Source organism: Fundulus heteroclitus, chromosome 20 (assembly GCF_011125445.2).
Source record: "Fundulus heteroclitus isolate FHET01 chromosome 20, MU-UCD_Fhet_4.1, whole genome shotgun sequence".
Taxonomy (NCBI): Eukaryota; Metazoa; Chordata; class Actinopteri; order Cyprinodontiformes; family Fundulidae; genus Fundulus; species Fundulus heteroclitus.
This window is the reverse complement of record NC_046380.1, coordinates 5,456,964-5,473,964: the sequence shown is the minus strand read 5'-3', so window position 1 is coordinate 5,473,964 and position 17,001 is coordinate 5,456,964. Positions and strand designations below refer to the sequence as shown.

The 17,001-nt window shown below is 40.5% G+C and overlaps 1 protein-coding gene across 4 annotated transcripts in view; it reads left to right on the top strand.

The window, feature by feature from the left end:
- Nucleotides 1-17,001, top strand: part of ripor3 (RIPOR family member 3) — a 67,772-nt gene that overhangs the window by 48,240 nt on the left and 2,531 nt on the right. For 3 of the 4 annotated variants that reach the window (XM_036152029.1, XM_036152030.1, XM_036152028.1), the window contains 12 exons: nucleotides 2,916-3,061; nucleotides 5,820-6,011; nucleotides 8,400-8,475; nucleotides 8,564-8,803; nucleotides 8,873-9,021; nucleotides 9,114-9,270; nucleotides 11,445-11,574; nucleotides 11,659-11,823; nucleotides 13,891-14,055; nucleotides 14,192-14,394; nucleotides 15,364-15,447; nucleotides 15,529-15,619. In XM_036152029.1, the coding sequence (XP_036007922.1) occupies nucleotides 2,916-3,061; nucleotides 5,820-6,011; nucleotides 8,400-8,475; nucleotides 8,564-8,803; nucleotides 8,873-9,021; nucleotides 9,114-9,270; nucleotides 11,445-11,574; nucleotides 11,659-11,823; nucleotides 13,891-14,055; nucleotides 14,192-14,394; nucleotides 15,364-15,447; nucleotides 15,529-15,619 (1,798 nt within the window). Of the gene's footprint in view, nucleotides 1-2,915; nucleotides 3,062-5,819; nucleotides 6,012-8,399; nucleotides 8,476-8,563; nucleotides 8,804-8,872; nucleotides 9,022-9,113; nucleotides 9,271-11,444; nucleotides 11,575-11,658; nucleotides 11,824-13,890; nucleotides 14,056-14,191; nucleotides 14,395-15,363; nucleotides 15,461-15,528; nucleotides 15,620-17,001 lie in introns of those variants that run through there. The other variant, XM_036152031.1, reaches the window with a different exon arrangement.

The following is a 17,001-nucleotide window of genomic DNA, read 5'->3' as shown; positions in this document are numbered from 1 at the left end:
AAGATGATGGAGATTAGTTGTTCCTATTTTAAGTGCAAAAATCTTATTCTGTTGGCATATTATTTTATTTACCTGCTCAAATCAAGGACAGATACACAAATTTTAAGAAATGTTACTTATTTTTAGTTCCGTTTTTGCAGTGCAATATTTGGGAAGGAAGATAATATCACACCGACATGGCATAAAATAGCAAATATGTTTGTGTTGGAATAAATAATCAAATTAAAAACAATAACAAAAACAGCGGGGAATGATAAATTAGGGGGGAACAATTTTTCAGCTAACCTACAGAATAAAAAAAGAAGAAGTTTCTTGTTGGGCCAGCAACTCCTGTCTGTCGTACAGCAACTGCTAAGCAAAGATAAAACTCTGGCACCGCCCAATGTGAATAGGACGGGATTCTCTGCGTATTGTATGATTGTCTGTAGACAAAATATATCAATAAACCCCTAAAAAAACATAGAACTTAATGTAACTGAAGTTTTGGCTTTAACATTAATGGCTTGCCATATTTTCAGCTCGTCTCTGAATGTTACACTGCAAAAGCGGAACTAAATATAAGTAAAATGTTCTTAAAATGTGTGTATTTGTCCTTGATATGAGTAGGTAAGTTAGATGATCTGCCAATGCACTGCAAAAACAGATCTAAAATAAGTAAAATGTTCTTAAAATTAGTGTATTTATCCTTGATTTGAGCAGGTAAATAAGATGATTTGTCAATGGAATAAGAATTTTGCACTTAAAATAAGAAGAACTCATCTCAATCATCTTATTTCAAGTGCAGTATGTCTAATTATCTTATTTTAGGGGTCAAAATACTCATTCCATAGGCAGATAATCTTATTTACCTGCTCAAATCAAGGATAAATACACTAATTTTAAGAACATTTGACTTATTTTAAGATCAGTTTTTGCAGTGTGGAATAAGATTTTCGCATTTAAAATTGGTAGAACTCATCTCCATCGTCTTATTTCAAGTGCAGGATGTCTAATTATCCTATTTTAGGGGCCAAAATACTCACTTCATTGGCAGATAATCTTATTTACCTGCTCAAATCCAGGACAAAAACACTATTTTTAAGAACATTTTTACTTATTTTTAGATCTGTTTTTCCAGTGTATTGATAAAGACATTCGCGGCTAGATAAAAATAAATGTCTTTCCAGGGAGAGGAGTTGTCTCCACAGGTAGAAAACAATACAAGTGTGGCTAAAAACCTTTTTATATTGTTAAAAAACAGCTTGATGTGACGTTTTAATTATGCGTCCAAGCAGATGATCAGAGGTTTCAACAGCTTTGATAGGAGGAACCTGTTTGAATCAGGAAGGGCAACTTGGTCTGTCTGCAAGTCGCGATGACCTGCTGTAGCAGATTTACCTTCAGGACAAATTAGATGCTTCTTCTCAGTGAGTCCAGCTGTTTGCAGCTGCTCCATTTACTGAGGGGGGGGGGGCTGAAAAGTCTCCACAGAGACGCTGGGAAATTAAGGAGTGGCTTCACTGTCTCGCCTTTTCAGTTTCACTCAGAAACTAAATGGCTTCCAGATCTGAGGGGCTCAAAACTCTTTAGTGTGTCGACTGTCAGCAGCCAGCGTGTCTCGTCTGTGGAGAGTCAGAAAAACACAGCAGCCGCAGATTTGAGCTGATTTATGAAGCCGCTCAGCAACACGAGAACTTCAGGAATCTGTGGAACCCTCAAAGAAGAAGCTGGAGCTCAGGAAGAACCGATGAATGTCCGGGCCCGACAGAGAGAGCGAGAGAGAGGCAGATTAAGATGCTGTAGCAGAGGAAGAGGAGCAGAAGAGTGGGATGATGAAGGAGAAGATGGAGGCTCTGAGCAGAGAGATAGCAGCTCTTTCAGACACAGTCAGAGCCGCAGAGGAGGAGCTGAGAGCTGAAGACGTCTCATTCCTGCACAACTACAAGGCTGCAGTGGAAAGAGTCCAGCGCTGCCCCCTGCTGGAGGATCCACAGCTGCCCTCAGGGGCTCTGATAGACCAGGCCAAACATCTGGGCAACCTGGCCTTCAACATCTGGAGCAACATGGAGAACATGGTCTCCTACACTCCTCTCATCCTGGACCCAAACACTGCTAGTCCAGACCTCATCCTGTCTGAAGATCTGACCAGTGTGAGAAAAGGACCTTACCAGCTGCTTTCCTTTTTTTTTGTCATATTTTTATTAGGTTATTAAGTAATGCACATTACATCAATAGAGATGTGTATCCATATGTACATCCTTTTCACATAGGGTATCATAGCAAGCAACAATATGTACATATTGGCACCATAAAGGGATATACACAAGGGATCCACAAGGGATATAGTCAAACATCCAGGGTGTTTTTGTAAATTAGGTGGTACGAACAGTACCAGCTGCTTTCCTCATCATATATATATATATATATATATATATATATATATATATATATATATATATATATATATATATATATATATAAATGCACTAAAGAGGCATTTTAACAATGTCAATGATGATATTTCTAAGATATCTAAGATATTTCTAAGATATCCTAGGATGACTTTTCTGAAAGAAAAGATGAACAGGAGGTAGTTAAAAGAAGAGTAAAGTCACTCGTTACTTTGTCAGGCACTTAAATATTTAACAAACTAAAGGAAGAGCAAAACCTCAAGAAAGAAAATTTTTCTCTTTGGTCTAAATCAGCTGTAAACTAATGCGCTTTGTAACGTGACCAGATCTCTTTTTTCCCCCCTGAATAAAGAGGCGTTTCTCTTTATCTGCTACTTGAGGTGAACGAGTAGGAACGATTCTTGCTCTCCTTTACAGCCGATCTTTGCAGAGACAAAACAGACATTTAAATCTGCCCAGTCAACATTTATTGCTGCGAATTCTGAGCAAACTGGTGTTCTTCCTCTTCCTCTCCTTCTTCTTCAGTCGATGGTTCGTGAGCTGCAGAAGCAGGACGGCTCGCTCCCGTCGCTGGTGTCTAAAAGTCGTCCCAACAGAGGAGGCGTGTCCCTGCTCAGCTACCTGCCCCACCCTTCACACACGCCGGGCCCTGAGAGCCCGTACATCCCCAGGTAGGCGTCAGACACCAGGTAAATGTCACTAAAAGGTTGATTATTGTTCCAGAACAGAGGTCTGCAACCGGAACAACCCAAAGAGACAATTATCCCCTCAGTCCACCTCATTAAAACTAGTTTAGAGCTGCATGGTAACCTATAATAATGATGATAATCAGTTTTGGTAAATATCTACAATAGGAAATTTGCTGTCATTTAATTTTTACTAGGTTTTAAAGTTAAAAGAAAAAGAGGATGGATCTTTTTTTATGTGAAGATGATGAAAATGATGTGGGGAAAAAGCAAAGTTTCCAACTGAAAAACAAGAAAACTTGATCTGAAGATTGATCTAAAAAAAATATCATCGGTGCTTTTACTGTCATTCCCCTGTGGAAATTCAGTAAACTGCTCAAATTTGCATTCGTTATTATATCTGTATTTAAAAAACATTACTTGGTTCTATGTAATTTTAGCCGCAGTTATTAATAGCCATGGTGGAAGGTCTACACTGCAAAAACAGAACTTAAAATAAGTAAAATGTTCTTAAAATATGTGTATTTGTCCTTGATTTGAGCAGGTAAATAAGATGATTTGCCAATGGAACGAGATTTTTGACCTTAAAATAGGAACAACTCATCTCCATCATCTTATTTCAAGTGCACTATATCTAATTATTTTTGTTTTAGGGGTAAAAATACTCATTCCATTGGCAGATAATCTTATTTACCTGCTCAAATAAAAGACAAACACACTCAGTTCAAGAAGATTTTACTTACATCCGATTTTGCAGTGTTGTGCTGATGAGGATGGATAAAAAGACATTTTACGACTCAGCGTGAGATGAAAATGTGAGGAACCCAGGTGACCCGGCGTATTAGGATTAGTTACCAAAGCAGCCTACCGACCAACTGCATCAGACGCAGACAGAAAATAATTCTCCACTGAAAGGAAGGCGATAAAAACAACCGTTTAAAGATCTGAGGGAAAATGACCAGAGGCTCCTCGCAGAGTTGAAAAAGTCGTGATTTACACGTTAAATCTGTTTGAAAAGCACCAGAACTCAGCAGAAACCTGCAGCCGTTTATCAAGAGCGGTTCAGGATTAACCCGAAAATCATTTCTTTTCACTTCAATATTATATTATTAAAACAAAAACACCTGATTCTGTGCTAATAAACTAAAGAATAAAAATTAAAGGAACACTTTTCAGTCAGAGTATATTAACGAGACAAACCCATAAACAGGATTGTTTTGTTTTATTCCCCAGCGTTTTCCCCAGCGTCTTTAGCATTTGACCAGCACTGCAAAAAGGGAACTAAAAGTAAGTAAAATTTTCTAGAAATTAGTCTATTTTTCATTGATTTGAGCAGGTAAATAAGACTATTTGCCAGTGGGATTAGTAGTTCTACCCCTAAAATAAGATAATTAGATATTCTGCACTTGAAAAATGATGATGGAGATGAATCTTTCCTATTTTAAGTGCAAAAATCTTATTCCATTGGCAAAAAATCATATTTACCTGCTCAAATCAAATAGAAATGCACTAATTTCAAGAAAAATTTTCTTAATTTTGGTTCCCTTTTTGCAGTGAGGACCAAATGCTCCAGGGCCACTGCTCACTGCAAAAAGGGAACTAAAAGTAAGAAATTTTTCTTAAAATTAGTGTTTGTCCTTGATCTGAGCAGGTAAATAATCTTTTCTGCCACTGGAATGAGTATTTTTATCCCTAAAATAGGATAATTAGACATCCTGCACTCGCTATAAGACGGTGGAGATGAATTGTTGCTATTTTAAGTGCAAAAATCTTACTCCATTGGCAAAAAGTATTATTTAGCTGCTCAAATCAAGGGAAATACACCAATTTCAAGCACATTTTACTTACTTTTAGCTCAGTTTTTGCGGTGTGGTACCGTGAGGCGATACGCAGACCCTACAGAGGATGAACAGGTGGTCCGACTCCACCACACTGCAAAAACAGAACTAAAATTAAGTAAAATTTTCTTGAAATGAGCGTATTTGTCCTTGATTTGAGCTGCTAAATAAGATTATTTGCCAATGGAAAGAGTATTTTTACCCCTAAAATAAGATAATTAGATATAATGCACTGGAAATAAGTTGATGGAGACGAGTTGTTCCTATTTGAAGTGCAAACATCTTATTCCATTGGCAGATAATCTTATTTAGCTGCTCAAATAAAGTACAAATACACTAATTTCAAGAAAATTTAACTAATTTTTAGTTTAGTTTAGTCTGTTTTTGCAGTGCAGGACGGCCGTCAGAGGTCCTGAACCCTTCGTCACGACTGCTTCGCCTTTTCTTTCAATAAGTCACTGTTTCAGGTCCACAACGACCGGCGGATGTCTAATTATCTTATATTTGGGGTCAAAATACTCATTCCATTGGCAAATAATCTTATTTACCTGCTCAAATCAAGGACAAATACACAAACTTTAAGAACATTTTACTTATTTTTAGATCTGTTCTTGCAGTGCAGAGAGCCACAGGTTGCAGACCTCTGCTCTAGAAAAAGGATTTCTTAGTTTACTGTTCGACACGATTAACATTTGTTCTTAAAAGGGTTTCCTTACTCAAAAACCTCCCAGTCTCTGGTTCCTTCGGTCTAACAAGGCTTCTGACTGCTAAACAGACCCAGCAAGGATGTTTTTTTTAAGAGATGTTGCCTCAAAATATATTTAAAACAAAGTAGGAAGTTTAACTTTGCAGTGAAGAAACTTAAACGTTTCCAAAACAACCTGTGGTGTAAAATGTGACTCCAGTCTCAGCCGAGCTCACAGCTACCCCTCCACCAGCCTGGGAGGAAGTCACACCCAGCTGTCCTTTGGGGAGGAAGAGGAGCAGGAGATGAGGCAGAGGGTCGACGGGACGCTTGACGAGGAGGAGTGGGGAGGCGTGCTGGAGACGTCGTCGGGAGAGACGACTGAAACGGCTTCTCTTCTGGCCTTACCCAGGTGAGAGCGAGCGATATTGGTTATTATAGAGGAAACATATGTAGGGAACAGCAGCGCCGCGTCGTCTCTTTGGAGCGATTGTCCCGGTACTGAGGTTCCTCAGACATTCCCAACACCCGGCGATGGACCCCATCGTCCCCGCTCAGTCCACCTGCAGCAGAAACGGACCCAGGAGGGGAAGTTACCGCTACTGCGCTCCCTCAGGGATCCCAGATCATTCCCAGAGGAAAACAGACACAGAATCTTTCCACATGAAGGTTCTTTACAACAAATCACCCAACATACCCGGGAAAGGTCCTGTCTTCACACTAAACATCTCCTCTGTCCCGCCCTGCTGGCATCCTGTTACCGTTTTTACCCCACATATCCAAACTCAACCTCAATCAGTGAAAAAATGGAGAAAAGCATCCAAGAAAAAGTAAAAAACAAAGTAACTGGACTTGTATTCCGTAGTTGAAGACGCTTCGCTTCCTCTCCCGGAAGCTTTCTCAATTCATAAAGTCTGGAGTAATGTGGAGTAAAGCTTTATACTACTGCCAAACAAAGGCCTTGTAATGGCTTAGATTACATGCAGAATCAACAGAAACAGGTCCACCCCTTAGTAATGGGCGGTCGTTAAAGCCATTAAGACAGCAGATTGGACCGAAACTGGTCCACTCCTCTGTAACGAGGAGTCGTTAGGGTCGTTATTGGCTTGGCTTAAAGGAACAATGTTTTGATCCCCCCAATGAGGGTGAGAGTTAAGGTGATGGTTGGCCGGAATTGATCCTATAGCTGTGTTGTAAGTTTTTGAGAGTTGGAACCCAAGGCCTCCTTCTCTGTTTAAGGTTGTTTTTTCTCTCTTAACGTAGATGGCTTCCTTCACACCCCTTTCAAACCGTCTGTCTTCTTTGTCCAAAATGTGAACATTTTGGTCCTCAAAAGAGTGTCCTTTGTCCTTAAGGTGTAGGTGGACAGCAGAGTCTTGTCCTGGGGATTGAGAAAGCTTCCTGGTGAGGAAGCGAAACGTCTTCAACTATGGAAAACAAGTCCAGTTGCTTTGTTTTTTACTTTTTCTTGGAATGACCATGACCTGGATGACTGAGAATCTTCACGAGAAAAGTATCAGTTCTTATCGCAGCGACATTGTTTGTATCGGGAAACGTCTCTGACTGCCGCGTCGACTCCAATTAGCCCACATTTTCTGAACCATTTTCTTTTGATCACCGCGTTTGCCAGCACTCCTCGTGACCTTTAATATCTCTGCTATTACATTTCAATTCAGTTTTATCTACAGCACCAATTCACAACATGTCATCATCAAGGCTCTTTCCAAAGTCAGACTCCATCAGATCCTCCAGGTTGGTGAGAAAGTTTCCTCTCTAAGGAAACCCAGCAGGTTGCATCAAGTCTCTCCAAGCAGCATTCAGGGTTTTCAAACTCATTTCTATATTGTTCCATGGCAACATGGTGTTATTTAAAGGGCCGATTGCACCTGTATAGATGACACTTTTGATTTGATAATTGCATTCCAATTTACATAAAGATGTAAAATAAACTTCACAGTAACATAAAATTAGCACCCTTTAGCCCATTTGAACGATTTATCTGCAAAAAATAAGTTGATATTGGGATGGGTTAAACTTTAAACTCATCATTCTGCATTTTTGGACATTCCTGGGTTGTTTTACTGTGTTGTGGAAAACACCTAGTGGCAGGATGCTGTTACTACACGGTTAAAAAAAATCAACATTCGCTATAGGAGACACAGTTTTAGCCACTTTATAGACTTTAAACTGATATATGCCTTTACTTCATGACATGAGTTGCCTTTTTTGGCTCTTGAGGGCCGGATAAATTGCCTTGACGGGCCGGATTCAGCACTGGGGCCTTGAGTTTGACACGTGTGGCGTAGAGCCACAGTGGACAGTCGTCTGCATTGTTGATGGCTTTGCAGCAATCCCTCATACTGAGCATGCATGAAGCGACAGTGGAGAGGAAAACTCCCCTTTAACAGGGAGGAGAACCTCCAGCAGAACCAGAACCAGGCTCAGTGTGAACGCTCATCTGCCTCCACCCACTGGGGCTTAGAGAAGACAGAGCAGAGACACAGAAAGCACAGAAGCTCACATTGACCCAGGAGTACTTTCTATGGTAGAGAAGACAGAGCAGAGACACAGAAAGCACAGAAGCTCACATTGACCCAGGAGTACTTTCTATGTTAGAGAAGACAGAGCAGAGACACAGAAAGCTCAGAAGCTCACATTGACCCAGGAGTACTTTCTACTTGTAACAATAACCAGCCATTTGGACATCAGGGCCGGCGAAAACATGCAAAATGTTATCAGCATGCAGAATATGCATTAAATCGGCTTAAAATGTTAAATACGCTGCTGATGTTTTCTGCAGATGCAGCACCCCTGACATCCTCAGGAAGAGCCCGTCAGAACCAGAACCTGAGACAGGAAGTGCAGCTCTGCGGCAGGTGGGCGGCGCTGCGTTACCTTTGGATTTTTCCCACTTCTTTCATGGCTCCTCCTCTGATAGGGCTTCGTTTCGAACACTTGTTTCAGGAGTCCCCTGTAATACCCGCGGCCTGTGAGACCCTCCCACCGGCGCCGCCCACTCCGCCCCCGGCAGCAGCACCGGCCTCAGGGAGACCCGAGGTGGGCGCCGCCCAGCGCCGGGCTCAGGCCATCCGGCTGGGAGCCCTGATGGCCGAGCTGGAGAAGTCCTGTCACGGCGAAAGGAGCGCTGACAAGGAGCTGAGAGCTTTGGAGCACCAGATCCAGCACCTGGGAACCATCCTGAAGGTAACCGTGAGAGTCTGTGAAGCAGCTGAGCCAGAACCGGGCCTGACGTTTCCCCCGTTGCTCCTCCAGAACGACCTCTCTCTGCTCAGAAGCTCCTCGTCGTCGGAGGAAACTCTGGCCGTCGAGGAAGTCTTGGGCAGCTTTGACTTCCTGTCAAACATCTTCACCGCAGATGACAGCACTTCCTGTTTGGGCAGCGTGAGGCTAAAGGACAGCGGGTGAGTCCTCAGACGGCCGGACCTCTGATCACCAGCGACTGGTTCTGAAAACAACAGGTCCTCCTCTCTCTCTCTCTCTCTCTCTCTCTCAGCATCAGCTCGCTCCAGCAGAACACGCCGGGCCGCCTGTCCAAAGACAGCCAATCAGCTTCAGAGGAGGAGCGGATCATCGCCCCACTGACCTCTGGGAACTGGGGTCTGGACCAGGCCCTGGAGACGCACCTGGACATCTGCTGCATCCTGCTGCAGGTACGGGATCTGGACCGAGCTCGTCGTCAGATTAAAGCTCAAGTCCCGGCTGGAAATTCTAGGGGATATTAATAATTATCAATTAAGTGAGCATGCCACTCATGAGAACAAAAGATGCAACTTTGTGTTTGTAAGTTTATTTGAAAGGCATGAGCGTTTGAATGTCTCTGTCCCCCCAATGCGGTCAGGAAACAGAGCGAGAGGAAAAGGGCACACTACAATTTTTATTAAATTCTGGGTTAACATAGGAAGTGGGAATAATCTTCAGAGGAGTGCAGCCACTGCTACGATCCAGTTCCTGTCTAACTCAACTCCTCACTGCAAAATCGGAACTAAAAATAAGTAATATTCTCTTAAAATTAGTGTATCTGTCCTTTATTTGAGCAGGTAAATAAGAAAATCTGCCAATGGAATAAGATTTTTGCACTTAACATAGGAACAATTCATCTCCATCATCTTATTTCAAGTACAGGATGTCTAATTATCTTATTTTAGGGGTAAAAATACTCGTTCCATTGGCAGATCATTTTATTTACCTGCTCAAATCAAGGACAAAAACACAAATTTTAAGAACATTTTATCCGTTTTTGCAGTGCTCTGTGTACTTGGATGTGGAAACACAGTAAATCTGCAAGCATGTGAGCTTATTTCTCACGGGAAAGTTATGAAGGTGCATCCAGACAAGATATGATCAGAGTTATATACGTCAATAACAAACGTGTTTTTGGATCAGCTACTAGACAACATGGAGGAACACTCGTGTCCTTACATGTTAGAAACCTCTAACAATTTTATTTATATAGCGCCAATTCATGAAACACGTCATCTCAAGGTTCTTTCCAAAGTCAGACTCCATCAGATCCTCCAGGTTGGTGAGAAAGTTTCCTCTCTAAGGAAACCCAGCAGGTTGCATCAAGTCTCTCCAAGCAGCATTCACTCCTCCTGAAAGAGCGTAGAGCCACAGTGGACAGTCGTCTGCATTGTTGATGGCTTTGCAGCAATCCCTCATACTGAGCATGCATGAAGCGACAGTGGAGAGGAAAACTCCCCTTTAACAGGGAGGAGAACCTCCAGCAGAACCAGAACCAGGCTCAGTGTGAACGCTCATCTGCCTCCACCCACTGGGGCTTAGAGAAGACAGAGCAGAGACACAGAAAGCACAGAAGCTCACATTGACCCAGGAGTACTTTCTATGTCGTCTGCATTGTTGATGGCTTTGGAAATCTCATATCCTGGACTAGGGGTGTGCAAAATAATCGTCATGACGATGCATCGCGATTCTAATTTTTGCGATCTACTGCATCGATTCTTGACGCCAAGTATCGATGCATAAATAAAATTGCATTAGTGGTTGGCGAACATCAGCCAAAAACAAGTGGAATACATCTTCACTGGTTTAAAGGACCACTAACCATGTAAACGGCACTGATTATCCTTATTATGTTATTTTAACTTTTATAAATCCTAAGCACTTTTTGTCAGTGTGTGCACTCCAGTAATAGCAATCTTTGTTTTCATGGCAATACCTCCAAAAGTCATTTCAATAAATACAGCTATTAATAAATTCAGTTTCTTTCAGTTAAGTATCAATTGAAGACACTATCCAGATCATACACAGCCAGTCAGTCACTGGTAATGGCTGTATTTTTTTCTAACAGTGTTCAGTGAAAATATCAGAATGCATCGCAATACATCGCAATAATTCAAGTATCGTGATGCATCGTGATAGAATCGGATCGTGGCATGTGAATCGTGATTTGAATCGAATCGTGACTTCTTTGGCAATACCCACCCCTATCCTGGACCAAGACGGGGGATGTTGCGATTCTGGGGGGAGGTTTTCAGTCCGGCTTGGATAAAATGATGAGAGGAAGCTTCCCAGTACGGACAAATCTGTCACCACCCTTTGATCCAAAACACAGACAAAAAAACACAAATTTCACTAAAATAACCTGAAAACTGGCGTGTTTGTGCAAAAACAAACATGGCAGCCTTAATTTCCTCTGTTGCAGCAGCAGCTACGGCAGTAATAAATGGTCATTAGGGCCACCCTTCAGGGTCTTCATGCATGTTGAACAGGAGGATCTTTGCTCTGCAGCAGGACTCCGGTCCCCTTTAAGTCTGAGATGCAACAGAACCGTCTCTGTTTCCTGTCCGTCCCCTGTTTCCTCCAGACGATAAAAACCAGCGACTTCGGTCCTTCTCGAAGGGAGCTGCTGCAAGAGATGTCCAACCAGACGGAGGTTCTGGACAGAGTCAGCGGTCTGCTGCTGGAGAGGAGCGACGAGCTCACCCCGCGAGACGGTCAGCGGGGAAACGACACGCGGTCTCCACCCGGGTCTGCTCAGGCTCACTCACTGTTTCCTTTCTCCTCGCCTCCACCTGCAGTGCTGCCCAAAGCCCAGAGGTCCAGGAGCCTCCTGCTGTTCTGGGAGGAGTGCGTGAAGGACAGCGGGTCTCCGTTCTGCTGCAGCGTGGGAAGCCTCTCCAGGTCGCTGAAGAACCGTTTCACTCACAAGGTGAAAGCCAAGCTGCCCGGACAGTCAGAGAAAGGTGCGTGCCGTCACGTCACAGCAGGGGGGCACAAACTGTGGACAGGACCGGGGGCCCATTTGGGGCCCTCAATCACAGTTGAAGAATGGCCTACAGTTGCACTGCAAAAATAGACCTAAAAATAAGAAACATTTTTCCTTGATTTGAGCAGATAAATAGGACTATTTGCCAATGGAATAAGATTTTTGCACTTAAAATAGGAACAATTCATCTCCGTCACCTTATTTCAAGTGTAGTATTTCTAATTATCTTATTTTAGGGGTAAAAATGCTCATTCCATTGGCAAATAATCTTATTTACCTGCTCAAATCAAGGGCAAATACATTAATTTCAAGAAAATATTACTTATTTTTACTTCTCTTTTTGCAGTGTGGTTTTGCCGGCTCACTCTGCAAAAACAAAACTAAAGATATGTCAAATTTTCTTGAAATTATTATATTTGTCCTTGATTTGAGCACATAAATAAGATGATTTGTCAATGGAATGAGATTTTTACACTTATAAAATAGGAACAATTCATCTCCATCATCTTATTTAGAGGGCAGTATATCTAATTATCTTATTTTAGGGGTCAAATTACTCATTCCATTGGCAGATCATCTAATTTACCTGCTCAAATCAAGGACAAATGCACTAATTTCAAGAAAATCTGACTTATTTTTAGTTGTGCTTTTGCAGTGCAGATGCACTGCAAAAATTGAATTAAAAATAAGCAAAAGAAATTTAAAATTTGTGTATTTTTCTTTGATTTGAGCAGGTAAATAAGATGATCTGCCAATGGAATAAGATTTTTGCACTTAAAATAGGAACAATTCATCGGCATCATCTTCAAGTGCAGGATGTCTAATTATCTTATTTTAGGGGTCAAAATACTCACTCCATTGGCAGATAATATCATTTACCTCCTCAAATCAAGGATAAATACACTAACTTTAAGAACATTTTACGTATTTTTTATCCGTTTTTGCAGTGTGGTTGAAAGACACGAGGCCTTTCAAAAAAAGACATAAATTAAAATCTTCTTAAAAGGGAAAATGTAAAGTGCAAAATTTTATAAAAATATTTTATCGCCATATTTTTGCTTTAATTAAATAAGACCACAAACCTTTCAACCAAAAGGCAGACGTGGGTGCACCCATTTATTTAAGTCGGCTGAAAAGACACAAAATAAGAAAAAAATAGAAAAAGATGATCAACACTGCAAAAACAGAACCAAAATAAGTTAGAATTTTCTTGAAATTAGTGTATTAGTACTTTATTTGAGTTGATAAATAAGATAAACTGCCAATGAAACAAGATTTTTGCACGTAAAATAGGAACAACTCATCTCCATCAACTTATTTCAAGTGCAGCACTGCAAAAAGAGAACTAAAAATACGTAGAATTTTCTTGAAATGAATGTATTTGCCCTTGATTTGAGCAGGTAAATAGGTTTATCTGCCAATGGAATGAGTATTTTTACCCCTACAATAAGATAATTAGATATACAGCACTTGAAATAAGATTATGGAGATAAATTGTCCCTATTTTAAGTGCAAAAATCTTATTCCATTGGCAGATCATCTTATTTACATGCTCAAATCAATGAAAAATACTCTAATTTCAAGAAGATTTTTCTTATTTTTAGTTCTATTTTTGCAGTGAGTATATCTAATTATCTTACTTTAGGGTTAAATTACTCCATTGGCAGATAATCTTATTTACTGGCTCAAATCAAGGACAAATACATTACCTTTAAGAACATTTTACTAATTTAGTTCTGTTTTTTGCAGTGAACCCAAAAGCTTTAGGATATCGTTATGTTTCAACGCTAAATTAATTTACAGATTCCTTTTCTACAGAAATCTGACTAATTTGCTTGTTTCATCAAAGTATTTTGTGTGTTTAGTTTATTGTTGAGTCGATAAGAATGGAGAAAAAAAAAGCTTTTAATTTGGTGGCCCCTGAGTACTTCCTACACGACATTGCTGGCCCCCATGGCGTAACGTTTGCCCCCCCGCTGGGGAGTGAAACCTGTGTGGTGAGGCTGAGTCGGTGTTGATCTCTTTGAACTCTTCCTGTCTCCAGTTTTTGCTCGACTCCTGCAGCAGCTGCAGTCGCCCTGCAGGCTGCTGCCCTGCTGCCGCTCTGTCTGCAGCCCAGACAGGGTCACCCTCTTCCAGCTCTCAGTCTACCTGAGGCGCTGGAGCTTCCAGGACCTGGGAGAGCACATCTCCCGCCTGTCCAAAGAAGGTACAGCTTTCGTTTCTGAACGTCCACAATAAAAACTCAACATTTCTGGTTTAGCCGTGAGGGAAATCCTCTTAACTGTGCATCGAACTTGCTGACCAGAGAATTTGTGTTGTTATTGCCGCTTTTCTGGTTTTAGAGTACATCCTGTCGGCGCTGACGAGCCCCAAACGGAGGAGGTCGTTAAATAAACTGAGGGGGCGGAGCATATCAGAGCTCCTGCCCCTGCAAAGCACCCTGCAGACTGTCGCCGCCCTGCTGGTGGACTCCAACCATAAAGTCTGCAAAGCTGCAACCGGCTGCATCAGCAGAGCTGCAGGCTGCAAGGCCTTCAGGAGCAAGGTGAGCCGAACAGAACCGCTCTGAAGTACCGCACTGGAACAACGACTTTCTATTATTTCCTGTTTACAGATTTAGGCAACTTGTTGATGCGGGTTTTTATTGAAGCTCAGCGATGTATCTTGTCCCCATTCAGCTTGATTCAAAAAATCCCAACTTTACTCTTTATTTTTTTGCATTATTCTTAAAATATCAAAAACAGAAATTTTGTCTGAAAAATGTTATATATGTTATATAAAAATGTGTATATATATATATATATATATATATATATATATATATATATATATATATATTTTACATATCTTTTATTTCATTTTGTTTTTATGTTTTCATGTATTTACTTGCTTCACTTTAACTGTTTTAATAGTCTTAAAACTCTTAAAATCTTGAAATTTCCTAAATATTTAATATTTTCTAATATTTAAAATGTCCGTTCTAAGATCTTGTCACTGTTTTTAAAAAAATATTTAATTGGTTGAATTTTTCTTAAATGGTGTTTGATAAAACCGATGGACCAGAGTTGATTTTTTTTTTTAAATGTTTAAAAGTTTAAAATTTTTACCTAGAAAAGGTTTGCATGAAATTCAGAAATTATGTTCTAAATATGAAAATGTATGAAGTACTTATTTCAAAACATTTCCCATCAACTCTGTTTACATTTTAAAAAGTATTTACTAAATAAGTGACATATATTCATAAAATGTTTAAACTTTAATTGGATTTTTACCTTAGTCTTAAACTATTATTTCAACATGAGATGATTTAATTTTTTTCCCCCAAAAAACACCTTTTCATATTCCTTAATCTATGTTAAAAAAAATTTTTTAGCTTTTCTTGGCTTACATTTATTCTCCAAGTTTTTATCTTTGACTTCTATTTCCACTTTTACCTCAGACGTTTTTAAGTTTCACCTCAAACATTAACTTTTTTTAGATTTTCCTTCCTCACTGTGTGCTCTTTTTGCTCCAGGCGGTGGTTTTCTACACGGAGAGTCTGAAAAGCTCTGATGTTCTGATCCAGCAGGGCTCCTGTCTGGCCCTGAAGGCCCTCAGGGTGAGCAGACCCGGTAAAGAGTCCGCTGGTTCCGCTGGTTCTCACGTGCCGCTCACCGCTGACCCTCTCTGTGTTTGCTAGGCGACTGAGAGCGCGGACCACATCGCAGACCTGTGGAGATCGATGGATGAAGACGTTCGCAGCGCCGCCAAAGAAACCATCTTGTCGTTCGGTAAAAACCTGTGTCTCCTCATCTATGGCGCTAAAGCAGTGACAGCTTGCAGCGACATTGAAAAGAGATTTGGAATTGTAAAATCAAACATTGTAAAATTAGACAAACATTGTTAGAAAGTAAAAACATGATGATATTCTCATTTTATGCAGCAGCTTTTATTCAGTGAGAAATGTTTTCAGTGTACCTGCAAGCTGGCGTTGTTTTGCCGTTGGGGGCGGGGCTAAACTGAAGGCCCCTTAAAGGGCCCTCAGTTTTTCTGCTACTCATCCTCTACCTGCGGTAAATTTATGGAAAGCTCGACCACAAGAAAGGGAATTATTTTCATTAATATCTGTGTTAGCTTAATTTCAATTCAATTAATTTCAATCAAAAACACTTTATCAATCCCGAAGATAAATGAAATGCAGGTGTAACTCATGTCACAAAGTTTCTTTACCGACTTGTTGTAGATGTATGGAGCTAAAACAGTGACAACTTGCAGCGAAATTGATAAGAGATTTGGCATTGTAAAGTCAAACATTGTTAGAAAGTAAAAACATGATGATATTCTCATTTTATGCAGCAGCTTTTATTCAGTGAGAGATGTTTTCATTGTCACTGTGGAGTTCATACAGCTACGATGTCGCTACAAGCTAGCGCTGTTTTGCCGTTGGGGGCGTGGCTAAACTGTAGGCCCCTTCAAGGGCCCTCAGTTTTTTTGCTACTCATCATCTACCTGCGGTAAATTTATGGAAAGCTTGACCACAAGAAAGGGCATTATTTTCATTAATATCTGTATTATCTTCATTTCAATTCAATTAATTTCATTCAAAAACACTTTATCAATCCCGAAGATAAATGAAATGCAGGTGTAACTCATGTCACAAAGTTTCTTTACCGACTTGTTGTAGATGTATGGAGCTAAAACAGTGACAACTTGCAGCGAAATTGATAAGAGATTTTGCATTGTAAAGTCAAACATTGTTAGAAAGTAAAAACATGATGATATTCTCATTTTATGCAGCAGCTTTTATTCAGTGAGAAATGTTTTCAGTGTACCTGCAAGCTGGCGCTGTTTTGTCGTTGGGGACAGGGCTAAACTGAAGGCCCCTTCAAGGGCCCTCCATTTTTCCGCTACTCATCATCTACCTGCGGTAAATTTATGGAAAGCTCGACCACAAGAAAGGGCATTATTTTCATTATTATCTGTATTATCTTCATTTCAATTCAATTAATTTAATTCAAAAACACTTTATCAATCCCGAAGATAAATGAAATGCAGGTGTAACTCATCTCACAAAGTTTCTTCATCGACTTGTTGTAGATGTATGGAGCTAAAACAGTGACAACTTGCAGCGAAATTGAAAAGAGATTTGGCATTGTAAAGTCAAACATTGTCA